Below are 15,501 nucleotides of genomic sequence, written 5' to 3' on the forward strand. Positions count from 1 at the left end.
TGTACCTGTCCGTATGCCCAACCCCCACCCCACCCCCCCATCCTGTTCTGTTTTCCCAATAAAACAAGCACCTGCCTTCAGTTTCTCTTCAGGATCTGAGGTTGATCTCATCTTCCCATGTTCATCTCCCCTCCCCAACATGCCCATCCTCTGGCAGCATCCCAGCTCCTCACAGAGGGGGCGTAGGAGCCAGGATGTGAAAGGAGGTAAAGTGAGCTCTAGGGGATGCTGGAGAGTGGAGTTGGCCAAGGGTACTGGGATGGGAGCAGAGCTCTGCGTGAAGCTTCGGGAAGCTGAGGGGACCGCTGGGTGAGGGGACGTGGAAGGAAGTGAGGGAAGGAGACATCACCTCATGGGCTGTGTCCGGAGGGCTGTCTTCAGGTCTTCCACGACTTGGTTCCTCATCTCCGTCTCCTCCTCATCAAACGCGTACAGACTCTGCATCTGAGGTCGGAGAAGGGGGCGGAGGTCACGCTGGGCTGCCTGTCTCCCAGCTCCCTGCCACTCCCGGTCCGAGTGTGACCCGGGGGCCGCCCTCGCCTCAGGAATGGTGAGGCCTCAGGGAACGGTTTACTAAGACAGAGTGACAGACTCTGCGAATAGCCATTCCCAGGCTTCACTTTCCTCATCTGTAAAATGGGGAGAATGATCAGCCCAGACTATTTCCCAAGGCTGTGTGATACATACATAATAAATGTTTCAATGGTTTGGGGGGATCTAAAGTCACACAGGGGAGGGAGGGATCAGGATAAAATCTTGAGAATAACTGAAAAGCTGCTGATCCCCAGAAAGGGTGGGCTGTGGGGTGCAGGGGAAGATGAGGACCACTCTCCCCAGAGCCTTTCCAGGCAGGGCCGGGGCAGGACAGGGGCGAGGCTCACCGCAGCCATGGAGTTGATGCGGTCGATGTAATAGTCAGGCCAGCTGGTCGCCAGCTTGTTGGGATCCTCCTGTTCCTGGAACAAGATGAAGGACTGGATGGACCCCCCGGTAAGACAGGCCCACAGTCTGAGACCCTGAGCTTCGTCCCAGGTCAGCATTCAGATTCATCTCCTAGCCCAGCCTAGACAAGGTGACTTCGAGGAAGTTATAAAATCTCCCCAGGCTTCCATTTCCTCCTTGGCAAAAGGCAGATCGTGGACATCGAATCTCAGGACCAGCCAGTGACAGAGGCAGAAACCACACAGGTGTATACACTTTCAAACAATATACACAATTAAAAATAAATTCTTTTTTTCCCCTGTTATATCTGTTCTGACTCTACTTAATAAAATACAATTTTAAGTCTGTTGAATCTAATGAAAATGTGTGCTTATATTTTGTACATCTCCTTTTTCAAATTTTATTGTTTTCTGATAATATCATTCTCATTGTATTTTACAAAAGTATTTGTCGGTGACAGTTTGGATATTTAAAAACTTGGTCTTTCTCTCAGACAGTTTGGGAAGCACTGATTGACATAGAGCATTTGGTGCAGCGCCTAGCACATAGTAGGTACTCAGTAAACTGTAACTTTAAAAAAGGAGGGAAAAAGACACTCCCAAGGCCCTGGGTTTGGAAGGAGGAAGGGTCTGTGCAGCTAGGAGGTAGAGCCCAGATGAGACATGGCCCTCGGGCTCCAAGAGAAAGCCTCAAGTCCTCTCCAAGTGTGGGCAGGAATGAGGGGAGCTGGACAAGAATTGATGCTGACTGAAAATCCAGTCCTCTCCTCCGGCCAGTGGGTCTGCTTCTGGGCATTACACACACCCTCCTCCTTCCTGTCCCTGTCCCTGTTTCATCTGGAGGTTCCCCCTCATCTGCTTTCTGCCAATTTCCTGCTTTCAAATTAGCATGAACATTTACCTCCTCCAGAACCTTCCTGTTAAACCACCTGCCTGCCAGCCGGCCTGGACTTTGCCCTGCATCCCTCAGCCTCATCCACTCTGGCTTCATGATTTTGTTTCTTAAAATCCAAATTTTAGGGCTTCCCTGGTGGCACAGTGGTTGAGAGTCCGCCTGCCGATGCAGGGGATACGGGTTCGTGCCCCGGTCCGGGAAGATCCCACATGCCGCGGAGCGGCTGGGCTCGTGAGCCATGGCCGCTGAGCCTGCGCGTCCAGAGCCTGTGCTCCGCAACAGGAGAGGCCACAACAGTGAGAGGCCCACATACCGCAAAAAAAAAAAAAAAAGAAAATCCAAATTTTAGATCAGTGAGAAACCTGGCTTGATCGGGTCTTTGTGACTTCACGTGGATATATATGACCAAAGTCCCCAAATTCTAGCTTCCGCCTTAGAGAGGAGACCACAGAACATAGACGAACGTATCATGAAACACATACTTTCCTGCCTTTACTGGCTCCCCATTTAGCCATTTCACATGCCTTTAATGAGCACCTACTACATGCCAATCACTGCACTGCACCCTGAAAGTACTGAACAAAAAGTCATCCATGTAGTAGTCGGTCTTGTGCCAGAGGCAGGGTGACCGGTGCTCTATGTCCATTTGTGGGCCATGGAAACCCAGGGTGGGGAGCATCTAACACACAAGGCTCATGCGGGGGCTGGGGTAGGGGGTCTGAGAGGACTAGGCTGAGTTACTCAAGATTACTGAAGCTAAGAAAGGGGGAGAGTGTTAGAGACAAGAGGAAGTACCATGTGGAAAGAGAGGGGGGTGTGAAAGTGTGTGGGGAGATGACACACAACTTGGTTTGGAAGGTGGCGAGAGACGTCCTTACATTTTAGTGCGTTTTTTATTTTAGCTGCATAAGGGATCAACGTCAGGGACCTCCAGAGTAAATCAGTTTGGAAAGTGGAGAAGCACGAGATAGGATGAGCTAGTCCTGAAATTAATTTTCTCCTTCCTCCCTCCCTCCCTTCCACGACTTGAGCTTTTGAAAGACCTGCTTTCCTCACAATGAGATTCCTAAACACAGAGCACAGTATTCTGCAGGTGCTTAATACATGCACACTGAGTTTACTAGACAGTGGCTTGCAGTGCATGCAGGTTCTCAAGGCTCTGGCAGGCCTGCATTCCAGCATCATTGCAGCACTTGCCACGACTGGCTGGTGACTTTGTGTGAAGGCCTCTCTAGGCCTTCCTGGCCTCCTGTGTAGAATGAAAGACTAGATTGGGTTGCTCCTCGGTTCCTTCCAACTCTAGAATAGTGACCAATTTTATGAGCTCGGTCTGGCCCAGTATGGAGCCCAGAACAAATATCTTGAGCGAGAAGAGTTATAAAAGAGCCAGGAATGGGCTCTAAGGAGCACGAAGGAGAAACAGCCCCAAACCATCCCAGACCTGCCCGTCTTCTCCCAGAAGGGAGACTTCTAAGCCTCAGGTGTGGGAAGAACCGGGTCCTAGCTCCCAAACACCTATACACTCTTGAGCTGCAAGCCTGAGAAACGAGAGGGTGGAGGGGTGGGGGGGGAAGGTGGGCCAAGAAAAGAAAAATAGAGTGAAAGAAACAGGCTCAAATAGAAAGGAGGCAAGAGAGACGTAGAGAGAAAGAGATGAAGGAAAGAGACATAGAGATGGAGGAAGAGAGCAGAAAGCACAGCCACTGGGAAAGCAGAGGGGAGGAGATAAAACCCAATTAAGATCTGACTGCGGCCCGGCTCATCCTTCTAGGGAGGACCATATTCAGGGGACTGACATCTTTTTTTTTTTTTTTTTTTTGGTACGCGGGCCTCTCACTGCTGTGGCCTCTCCCGTTGTGGAGCACAGGCTCCGGACGCGCAGGCTCAGCGGCCATGGCTCACGGGCCCAGCCGCTCCGCGGCATGTGGGATCTTCCCAGACCGGGGCACGAACCCGTGTCCCCTGCATCGGCAGGCGGACTCTCAACCACTGCGCCACCAGGGAAGCCCAGGGGACTGACATCTTTTAATGAAGGAGAGGAGGAAAGGGAGGAAAGGGTGGGGAGAGTGGAGACCAGTGTGTGTCCCTGATGTGCATGCTGCCCTGGGACAGGGACACAGCCTGGGATGGGGCGGGGGGGGGGGGGGGCTCAAGATCCAGAAGAGACCACTCACTTCCCCCCAAATGGAGTTCTTCCAACAGAGCTGCCCCCAGGTATGGCCCAGGGCGCACACCCTCTCTGCATACGTACAGGCACAAGAAAGGAATCTAGCCTTTTTTTTTTGGCCGCGCAGCTTGTGGGATCTTAGTTCCCTGACCAGGGATCGAACCCGGGCCCACGGCAGTGAAAGCACGGAGTCCTAACCACTGGACCACCAGAGAATTCCCTAGACCTGTTATCGTATAGCTCCCTTACCCAGCACCAACTCCTGGAACCCAGTGGGCACCTGCTTACAGGATTCTTGAAAACCAGAATCCTATGTCCCTGAGTGTAAGCTCCATGACAGCAGGGATTATTTTTGTCCTGACTTATTCACTGTCACTCCTCCAACACCTAGAACAGGACAGGTGTACAATAAATACTGGTTAAATGAATGAGCAAAGCATGGAGGCAAGGGTTGCCGTGCTGTGGACCCTGAGGGACAGCAGAAGGGAATCAGCGAGGGCACCTTCTTCTTGCTGCAGTAGATCTGCCATTTCTTCTCAGGTGGCAGTGCAAACACAGCCTCCCGGTTTTTGTCGGTGAGATCCAATTCATCCTGCAAAGACAACAAGAAATACATCTGAAACCCAGACATGGTTGACCTTCGAATATTCGGTCCTACAGGAAATTACAGTTCCCTCGAATTCCCTCAAAGCCCTCAGCCTGCTGTCCTCCTCCAAAGAGCATCAAAGATATGATAGGGCAATTCTTTTTCTAGAAGTTCAGCCCCACCCTCCCATCTCCTTGCAGCAAGCCCTTGAGCTTCTATCCAAGCATCTTTCACTTCCTATCCCCGTCCCTGGCTCCTCCTATCCAGGTCCCCTGTTCCCTGCCCATCTCCCGTATTGCTTTGCTAGCCTCTAGTCCTCTAGCCTGGAGTTTCCTGTCTTCCTTCCTTGTCCTTCTTAAGCTTGTCAACACCATAAATCAAGGCTTGACAAAGAAAGAAATCAGTCTACTGATCCAGTTTTTGCCCTCACCCTTCAAGTCTCTGTGCCCTCTGAGTGTCTCCCCCAGAAATTCTCTGGTTCCCCCAACCTCAGCATGGGTCCCAGCACAACTGAAGAGACCTGGTAAAGATGATGAGCTGAGCATCTCTCCTGGCAACGAGGGCACGCCATGCCGCGGGAGGTCTGCTTCCCATGGAGCTGTGCCTGCCAGGGATAGCCCTCCGGCTGCACCACCACCGAGACAAGGCTGTGCACACGCAGGCTGGGCTCCAGCAGCCGGCCCACGCCTCCCCGGGAGCAGGACTGGGTAGTTTCTGACGTCATCAAATTTAGGGTAACTCTTTCGGTAGTTTGAGATGATTTTATAGGTTTGGCTGTGCTGAATGGCCCCTAAAAAAGTTCTCTTATTGAAAATTCTTCTCCTGTGATTCATGAGTTATGCAGGCGCTCATCAAAAAAAATAGTCAACGGGCCATGGGAACATAATGTGCTTTTCAGCTCAATTCTTGTAAGTTTTTTTTAAAAAAAAATAAAAGCAAAACTTACATTAAGACAAAAAAAAGCATAGTATTACTAATCTTTACATTTTCTAAAGTGATAGTGAAAGTAATATCTAAGAAGGTACAAGGGTCTTAAATATCAATATCTACACTCTTTGTCCTTTACTTTTATTCAACGAGAACATTTTAGACTTTCTTTCACATAGATCAGAACGGTCCAATAGGAATATAATGTGAGACACATGTATTTAAAAAATTGTTCTGGTCACTTTAAAAAATTAAGAAGGAATAGTTGAACTTAATTTTAATAATACACTGTATTTAACCCAAAATATCTAAAATATGGTCATTTCAAAATATAATCAATGTTAAAAAAAAAAAAAAAGATCAATGAGGTATTTTACATTCTTTTTTTCAAACTAAGTCATCAAAATCTGGTGTGGATTTCCCATTACAGCTCATGCTGGTTCAGACCAGCCACGTTTCAAGTGTCAGCAGCCCCACGTGACCAGTGGCTGCCATCCTCCACGGCACATTCAAAGAGAACTTGAAACTATGCCCATCGGGTCACCTGCCTTTCGAACTAAAGACTCCAGCAGATCTAATGCTAAAGGAAGGTTCTTCCCTAGAACCACTCTCTTCATATCCCAGGAATGTCCCCAGACCCTGCTCAAGGTTTCTGAAGCATTTCCTTTCCATGGTCAGAATCAGAAATAAAAGAAAAAGAGAGAGTTCTGTGCACCTGACACTGCCCAGCACAAACTCCATCTCTTCTACTTTTGCTTATGCAGTTAGTTCCACCCGGCCTGCCCTCCTGGCCCACCCATCCTGTGGACCCTGGTCTAATTCCCGAGCTCAAAGTTAGCATCCTCCCACAAGCCTTCCACAGCCCCTCCCAGGTAAGAACACCTCCCTTCCCGAACTCCAGAGCAGTTATGTTCAACCTTGTATCCTGGCTGTGTACACACTGGTCTTTTCTCACCAGTGGTCTCTGTCACTAAATCGAAGGACCTTTCTTGGCGATTTGGTTCAGCCCAGGTAGCCCATGACTCTGCGGACCATCCACTCCTTACTGAGTCTCTCTTCCCTGGTTTCCTGGAAAACCACACTCTTGGGCAGTCCCTCCTGCTTCACTGTATGTTCCTCTTGGGACCCCTGACTTCTCCTCCTCTCTCCTACCATCCAACGTTGAAGTCCCAAAGGGCACCATCCTGGGTCCTCTCCTCCCCTCCCTCTATGCTTCCCCGGGGTGAAGCCTTCGCAGCCATTCCCAAGGACTCAGTGACGATCCTAAACTCTCTCAAACCTGTACCTCCAGCTCACCAGTGTCCTGAGCTCCCGATCCTGGCACCCAGGTGCCTCCTATACTGATCAACTTTGGTGACCCTCAGGTACCTCCCACACTCATGCAGTGTCAGGATGTGCCAGGCACTGTTCTCAGTGCTTAAGGTTTACTCATTAAACTTGCAACAGCCCATTTTACAGGTGAGGAAACTGAGGCACAGAGAACATATGCAAACTTTGTTCATTAGACCCAGACCCTAAGTCTGGGTCTCCACTGGCACATCCTGTCCTGTACAGGGTCCCTCCATCCACCCACAACCTCACGTAAGAAACCTGGTGTTCCCCAGTTCCTGCTCACTCACCAATCCCAACAAATCCTATTATACTTCCTTCTCAGTAGCTCTTGAATCTGTCCACTTCTCCCCATCCTCACTGCTAACACTTTAGTCCAAGCGACCATCCTCCCCAGCTCGGAGTGCACCAAGAGCTTCCCAATGGTCTACACAGACCTTTTTTTTTTGCACTGGATTTTAATCTTTAATATCTAACATTATTGCTTTAGGGCATGTTTTCCCTGAACCAGGAACAGAGTGCTACTTACATAAAAATACACACATAGAAAAAGTAGTTCTCCATTTTCCCGGGGAAAAAACAGTAACTTCTAGAATACTCAAGTGTTTTGTTTTAATTATAAAGTCTTGGTCATCTCATTTATTAGCTCTGTGACATACATATTTAAATTAAACATTATTAGACAACCGTTACAACTTATAAAGGTAAGGTGCCCTTACTGAGTAAAGAGATTCTTCTGTGAGTGGATGTGTCCCTTCTCCCACCCTGGATGGAGGGACCCTACTTTTTTTTAGGAAAGTAGATTGGATCACCTCAAACCCCTGCTTAACCTCTTCGGTGGCTTTCTATCACCCTTCGGATCGAATCCAAAATCCTTGGTTATTCTCATCGTGATGGTGTTCCCCCCAAAAGGACCCAGCTCTTTCCTGACTTGAGACTCTCACATCTGCTGCTGCTTCTGCGGGGGACTCCATGGCCCTCTTCTGCACCTCCATTCACTTATCTAACCATCGCTGTGCTTTCAGATCTCCATGGAAGTGTCACTGCTTCAGAGGAGTCACCATGACCGCCGGTCTAGAAGAAGGCTCCCTGCTAGACACTCCCACAGCTCCCCAAACATTTCCTTTCAAAACACCCACCACATTATCACTACTGTTCAAGATCGGCCTTCCCGTTCGGCTTCATGTTCTTGGGGGCAGGAACTGCTCCTGTTGGTTCATCACTAAATCCCCTGGCAGCCCCATGGGGCCCAGCACACAGCAGTCTCTCAAGAACTATTTTTCATTTGTTTGATCAATACCTCACGCTAGTCTTCCTGCAGACAAGACGGGTCTGACTCATCCTTTTTTGCAAAGTAACTTGTAAAAAAAAAAACAAAAAACCCTGCCACTTAAAATGCTCAATAAATACTTGGTGACTAAAAGGGCCAAAGGAAGGAACACCCCTTGACATGTCCTTCTTTCAAAACTCACGTGCTCTGCTCAAGAAGATGTCCCGGCCCGGGATTAATGCAAGAAATATATTTTTCATCTTCATTCCCAGCTCCTATCCTAGAGCTCCTAAATCCCTTGGAATTTCCTGGGTGATAGGAGCCTCTTTTCTCCCAGGGAAGTGACTCTTGGTGGACCCTAGATAGCTTCGAGGTGGAGGTTGGTCGCCAGAAGGATCAGGCCTTGATTAGAAGCCTAGAACATTCACCCTCACTTCCCAAACTCTGGGGAGAGAAGGGCTACAGATCAAGTTAAAAAAATCTATCATGTCAAAACTGCCATAAATGGCCCTAAATGGCGAGGCTCAGAGAGCTTCCGGCTGGGTGGATGCATCCACGGGTTGCGAGGGTGGGGAAGCCCGAACTCCACATGGGCAGACTCCTGTGCTCAGGACAGAAGCCTTACCCTTCTGGGTCTAACCCTACGTACACCTTCATCTGGCTGTTCACATGTATTCTTTAGAATATCCTTTATAATAAACTGGTAATAGTAAATAAAGTGTTTCCCTGACTTCTGTGAGCGAGTGGTTCCAGCATATTATCAAACCTGAGGAGGGGATGGTGGGAACCCCCGATTTGCAGCCACCTTGGACAGAAGTGTTGGGAAGCTGGGACCCACCACCTGCGGTGGGCGTCTGAAGTTGGGGGCTGTCTCGTGGATCTGAGCCCTTAACCTGAGGGGTCTGCGCTAACTCTGGGTAGTAAATGTCAGAATTGAGTTAAATCGTAGGACGCCCAGTTGATGTCTGTATAAAATTGGAGAACTGCTTGGTGTGGGAAAACCCACATATTTGGCGCCAGCAGTATTCTGCATAAAAAACGGATCTTGCAGGACTAACACGGATCAGGCTCTGAACCTTATTCTACGCTAGTAAAGGCTTTGTTCTCTCCCACCTCCGGTCCCACCCTGAGGAAAGGCATGAATCAGGACCATGAGTTTTCCTGAAGCTGATATGATGAGGAAGGCGGATCACTGTTTCTCATCACGTGCAGGGTCCCATCTTATAGTGGTCCTGTGATTTGAAGAGCTGAATCGCCTTAATCAGATACATCCGCGACCGAATCCAAGTGTGAAACCCCGTTCCCCATCACACTGCCTTGTTTCTCTACAGGCCAGCCATGAGAATGAGCGACCAGGAATTAACGGTAGATGACCCTGTGCTTACTGCTCTCTGCCAGGGTTCAGGCCCGAGTCCTGGGCAGGGGTCCTGCTCCCCAATCCGGGACTTTCTTTGGTGTGCAGGCTTTGTCTCACCATCAGACCTCCCAAGGGAGGAATCATGCTTCTTTCCTGTTCTGTCTCCTTGCGGTCAGAGTATGACGTCACACACAGGGTGCTGCTGTGGTCTGAATGGGTATCACAAAGGGTCAGGAAGAGCTGCTACCAGTATAAACGATAGAGCTTCTGTCTTCCCCAGGCTAGACATGGGATGTCATCATCCCAGAACCTACCCACGTTCCAGGTGTGATACAGGCATCTCTACCTTCCTGTTTCTGGTTAATCATCCCCTGTTCTGAGACTTGTGGTTGCCAAGGGGGAGGGGGCTGGGGGAGGGATGGAGTGGGAGGTTGGGATGAGCAGATGTAAGCTATTATGTATAGAACGGATAAACAACAAGCTCTTACTGTATAGCACAGAGAACCATATTCAATATCCTATGACAAACCATGATGGAAAAGAATATAAAAATGTACACAGATGTATGACTGAATCACTTAGCTGTATAGCACAGATTAACACAACATTGTAAATCAACTATACTTCAATGAAAAGAAGAAAATCATCCCCTGTTCTGAGGTACCCAGTGTCCGCCTACAGAATTCCACCCTGTCTCTTCTTTCTGTGCTCGAGATAAAAGGATCCCAGGGAAATTCCAGCGAGCAGAAGAGAAAAAGGTGCCAAGTGCTCTGATGTTCTCTGAGGCCCCTCACTGCCTGATTTCACAAAGGCGTGGACCTGCTCCTCTCATGGGAGCCTGCTGCTACCCCGCGAGGTCTAAAATGCAGCGGAGATATGACGGAGGTCCACCTTTCACGGTGCCCACCCCAGCGAGTAACTCTGTTTCTCCCCCATAGCTGAAATGTCCTCGGGGCTCACCTCAGCCCCACGCAGAGTTTCAGGAGGTGAAGATGCCGGCACATGGGCCCTTGCCCTCTCTCTGGCTCTGCCTGCTCTAGCCGTGGCCCTCCCCATCGCCAACCCCCCTCCCTTCCCACCCCCTCACTCACCACCAGCTCTGCAAAGCGGACGTTCAGCTCCTCTGGGTTGGGGATGGGACTGGAGAACTCCATGTACTGCAGGGGGTGGCTGTCCCGGAGGTTGATCTCAGGGAGGTCGCTGCCTCCGAAGCAGCACAGGAAGCCCAGGCCATGGCGGCTCCTCTTGCGGGGGGCCATGGTCACTTCCAGCTGGGGGGACGGTCCGCAGGCAGACGCCCTAGGTCCTCATGGTGATCTGGGTAGAACAGAAAGCACAGAGCGGTCAGGCACGGTGGCCAGGTAGACGGGGACGCGGCCACTCTGCCACCATGACTTCGTTGCCCAACTGTCAGGAGCCTTCAACCCGACAGCCAAGTCCCCTCCTTCTCCCACAGCCATGAACACTTTCAGATTCTCCCTCTGTGCCCCTAGAGGAGACAGGGGGGCTGTCGTCCCAGAACGTGACTTCCAGGAGGTCAGAGCTGGCACTCAGCCTACTCTCTCTCTGACTGTACAGACGGGAACCTTGTTCCCTGTCCTCTGGTCCCCTGCAGACCAGTTTCCAGCAGGGATCCCTTACTCACTTGATTCACTCCAGGGTCTGGGGATAGCCGCTTTAAAGGCGTCATCCAATGGGGAGAGAAGGGCTGACGTCGGCTGGCAGGGAAGACACCGAGCTAATCACATGGCATGGCTCCTGGAGTGGGGGCCTCCATGGGAGCAGAGGAAGGAAGCCTCGCACAGCTTTCTGCCCAGTCTGTTGCAGCCAGGCATGTTTGGATGGATGTGAAATATCAACAGGGCGTGGGTTCACCCACCCATCCAGAAGGAGGGGTGAGCTGGGGGAGCCATTAGAGTGAACCCTCAGTAAGGAAATGGGGCTGATCATTGGAACGGTGTCCAGCCAAGAGTGAAGGGGATCTGGTCAAATCTGCTTTCCATACCGACCAAGAACAGAGGACACCACTATGGCCAGAGATCAGAACTGAGGGCCACCCAACAGTTGGGCGGTTGTTGGAACAGAAAGGGTTAAGTCTTTGCCACTGGGAGAGCCTAGTTCTATGGTGACCAGCATGAGGCTGAACGCTGGCCCTAGTCATTGATGTCACACAGCTACCAGGTAGGTTAAGCCCAATTATCTGCACATGGGCTTCCGGAAAGAGCCAAATGACCCCTGACCAATGGTTCCTAAACATGGTTTCAGATCTGGGTGGGTTCACTAGAGAGACCATTGCTTATCCACCACCCTGCTGCCCAGCCATATTCTCCTCATATTAATATATCCTAATTTTTTGAATATAAATAAGATTCTGCCTTCATCCTTATTGAATATTACATCACAGGTTTAGGGTCAAGATTTTTTTTAATTGTGGCAAAATACACAGAACATAAAATTTACCATTTTACCATTTGTACGCGTATAGTTCAGGGGCACTAAATACATTCACGTTGCTGTGCAACCACCACCACCATCCATTTCCCGAATTGTTTTCCATCTTGTGAAACGGAAACTCTGTACTCACTAAACAATCATTTCCCATTTCTCTCTCCCCCCAGCCCCTGGCAACCGCCATTCTACTTTCCGTCCCTGTGAATTTGGCTACTCTAAGTACCTCCTGTGAGTAGAATCTTACAGCATTTATCCTGGCTTATCTCACTTGGCATCATGTCCTCAAGGTTCATACTTGTTGTAGCAGAATATCCTGTCTTTTTAAGGCTGACTAATATTCCACTGTATGCATATACCACACTTGGTTTATCCATTCATCTCTTGACAGACACCTGGGTGGCTATCTCCTTTTGGCTATTGTGAATGATGTTGCTATGAACGTGTACAGCTATCTTTCTGTGTCCCTGCTTTCAGTGCTTTGGGGTAATACACCCAAAGGGGTCAAGGTATTTTTGAGTCATGATTCTTAGCTGTTTCTCCTAGATCTGGGTCATTAACAGAATGATCAAAATGTCTCCATGGTCTGTACTTACACTGTTGCTAAAAATGTTGACCACAGCAAGGAGAGTGACAGGCCCAGATGACGTAGCTACTTTGTCTGGGAATGCCAAAGAAGTAGTCATTAACAGTCTCAGGGGATAGTCCTTCAACCAGCTCTGAACCCATGAACCCATGTGCTTATCTAGCCCTCATTTCTTTTTTTTTGCGGTACGCAGGCCTCTCACTGTTGTGGCCTCTCCTGTTACGGAGCACAGGCTCCGGACGCGCAGGCTCAGCAGCCATGGCTCACGGGCCCAGCTGCTCCGCGGCACGTGGGATCCTCCCGGACTGGGGCATAAACCCGTGTCCCCTGCATCGGCAGGTGGACTCTCAACCACTGCGCCACGAGGGAAGCCCTAGCCCTCATTTCCTAAAGACACCCCAGGAGATTGTTTCCTAAGTCCTTGTGCGCCTCCAAAAATGCCAAATCCAAGGCATTCCCTTGAACCAAGTTCTAGAACCTTAACAAAAAAAAGATAAATGTGGCGTAATTTGTTCCTAGTGAACCCAAGGTTACTCAAGGAGAACACTGCTTTATTTCCTAAGCCCTAACAATCTAGCTAATAAATTAGCCATCTGAGCTGGCCTCTCCTATAAGACATGATGCATTTTAATCATCACTCAGGAGTTTTTTTACTGGCTCCACTTTTTCTTTCTTTATAAACTTTGTGACACTTTTTAAAAAATGTCTGCTAGCATTTATTAAATGTATCTGAGCACAGAACTTTCAAAACATTTTCTACAGATTTTCTACCAAAGATATTTTAAGAAGTATTGCCCTATACAATCCAAGAATTACACATCTTTTCTACAATATATACAAACCTCAGGTTATTCATGCAAAGGGATTGATCCTTCCTTCCCTTTATCTATCTATCTATCTATTAAATTAGGAGTTTGGGATTAACGTATACACACTACTATATATAAAATAGATAACCAACAAGGACAGACTGTGTAGCACAGGGAACTATACACAACATTTTGTAATAACCTATAAGGGAAAAGAATCTGAAAAAAAAATAGCTATTTATGTATGTGTAACTGAATCACTTTGCTGTACACCTGAAACTAACAGCACATTGTAAATCAACTGTACTTCAATTTAAAACAAGACTTTTTTAATAGACCCAGGAATACCTAACATAACACACTATCCAAGGTTGCCTTGTATTACTGGTCATCTTTTCTGCATTTACGTATTGCCTCTCCACAGCTACAGTGAAGGCTCCTTGAGGGCAGGGGCCATGCCTCCTGCTTCTTTGACATCTTCCCCCCTTTATGGCTAATAAAATGTCTTGTGCTTAGTGGGTGCTCAGTAAATATTTTTTGGTCAATTGGCAAACAACCTGTGCTCATGGAAAAGGAGAAGAGGGGTCTTTATCAATCAGTCCAGAAATATTGATTGAAATCTCTGATTCCTAGTAGTTAAGCTATCAGGAACCCTTGAGTGGAACAAGGGGACAGTCTCGAGGCTGCGGGTAGAGGAAGCAGCCGGCAGACAAGTGCAGAATCCTGGTTTATGTTGACAAAGGCCTGCAATAGGCTGGAGGCTGAGGAATCAGGGAGGAAGTGAGAGGTTAAAGCTCTCCAGGGGAATTGATAGCCAATGGGGAAAAAAAAAAAGAGTGGGTGGGATGAAACCCTGGCATCCCACTGTCAGGCTCAGTAAAGCACTAATTCTGTTAGGCAGATAGGGGTGGACTCCCCTGGGTCCTCCGCCCATCGTCAGTTTAGGATGATGATGCAGAGTCCAGACAAGGTCCCCTTGGTTTCATCAGCCTCCAAAATGCAGCTGCAGCTGGCGGGCAAGACTGCTTTGTTGAGGGCACAAGCATGGGAGGGCAGGTCCTGAGGCGTGGTGAGGCTGGGTGGACGGCAAGACGGGGCTCTGCGGCGGGATGGGCTGACGTCTGGGAGGACCTGTGAACCCTCTTCTGCCTTCACTTCCTCGACTTCTCACTCCCTCACTCTCCCTCCTTGCCCTTCTTTGCCTTCAGTCCCTGAGCCAGGCTTTACCAAGGGCAGTCAGGGCGGGGGCCGGGGGCTGGCATATAGCTGGCCTACTCCGTTAGTCTTACACTAGCTGTTCACAGCTCTGACTGCTCTGATTGGTTGGTGCCAGGCCATAACTGTCTTTCCATATTTTTAAGGTCTCCCCTGAGTACAAGAAATGAGGTGGAGTGGCCTCAGGAGGAGGGAAGAAGGAAGAAGTAGACAGAGACCCTCCAAACAGGAAGTACCATCCCCACAGAGAAGGGCCCTAACTGCACCCACCCCGGGAGCGCCGCACACTTGCCCTTTTAAGGGCGGGCTGCTCACAGCTCCTCAGTGTGTTTATGTTCCTGAGGATGCCCTCCTCCCCAGGAACCCCTCTTAAGCCTGTCCCTTCCTCCCTTTCTTGGGGCCCCTTCTGAAGATCCAAGGCTAAAACCCCAGGCCCTCAGCTGGAAAGCATCTAGCTTCACAGCAGAGATCTGAAGATTGAAGTCCAAGGAGGAAACGTCTTATCTGAGGTCACACAGCTATGCGGACAGAGCTGGGGTTGAAACCCAGGACTCCAGCATTCAGGCTGTGGTCTGGTCACTACCCTCACCAGAGCTCCTCCTTCCATGTTAATGCCCCTTGTCCCCATCTTGCCCCAGCCCCCCCTGCAGCCTTCCCCCACCAGAGAAGACCAGACTCTACAGCTCAGTTTAGAAACAGCTCCAGGAAATTCCCCAGTGGTCCAGTGGTTAGGACTCAGCACTTTCACTGCCAGGCCCCGGGTTCGATCCCTGGTTGGGGAACTAAGATCCCGAGAGCCACATGGTATGGCCAAAAAATAAAACACAAAATAGTATTTAAAAAAAAAAGAATTTTTTTTTTTTAAAAAGAAATAGCTCCAATAAACAAGGTTCCCTGTAGACCAGGAGAGGGTTATGGAGATTCCAAAGGCCGCCTGCTTCTCCTCCACTGGGAGGAGCTATCCCCATCTC

The 15,501-nt window shown here is 49.3% G+C and overlaps 1 protein-coding gene across 5 annotated transcripts in view; it reads right to left on the reverse strand.

Moving 5' to 3' along the window:
- Positions 1–15,501, reverse strand: part of DAAM2 (dishevelled associated activator of morphogenesis 2) — a 113,728-nt gene that overhangs the window by 37,260 nt on the left and 60,967 nt on the right. For all 5 annotated transcript variants that reach the window (XR_009520823.1, XM_060021864.1, XM_060021867.1 and 2 more), the window contains exons 2-5: positions 10,564–10,789; positions 4,506–4,595; positions 882–956; positions 350–444 (exon numbers count right to left, since the gene is read on the reverse strand). Coding sequence is in view for 4 of the 5 variants with exons in the window: in XM_060021864.1 (XP_059877847.1) it covers positions 350–444; positions 882–956; positions 4,506–4,595; positions 10,564–10,731 (428 nt within the window). In the remaining variant the exon portion in view is untranslated. The remainder of the gene's footprint in view (positions 1–349; positions 445–881; positions 957–4,505; positions 4,596–10,563; positions 10,790–15,501) is intronic.

Source organism: Delphinus delphis, chromosome 10 (assembly GCF_949987515.2).
Source record: "Delphinus delphis chromosome 10, mDelDel1.2, whole genome shotgun sequence".
Taxonomy (NCBI): Eukaryota; Metazoa; Chordata; class Mammalia; order Artiodactyla; family Delphinidae; genus Delphinus; species Delphinus delphis.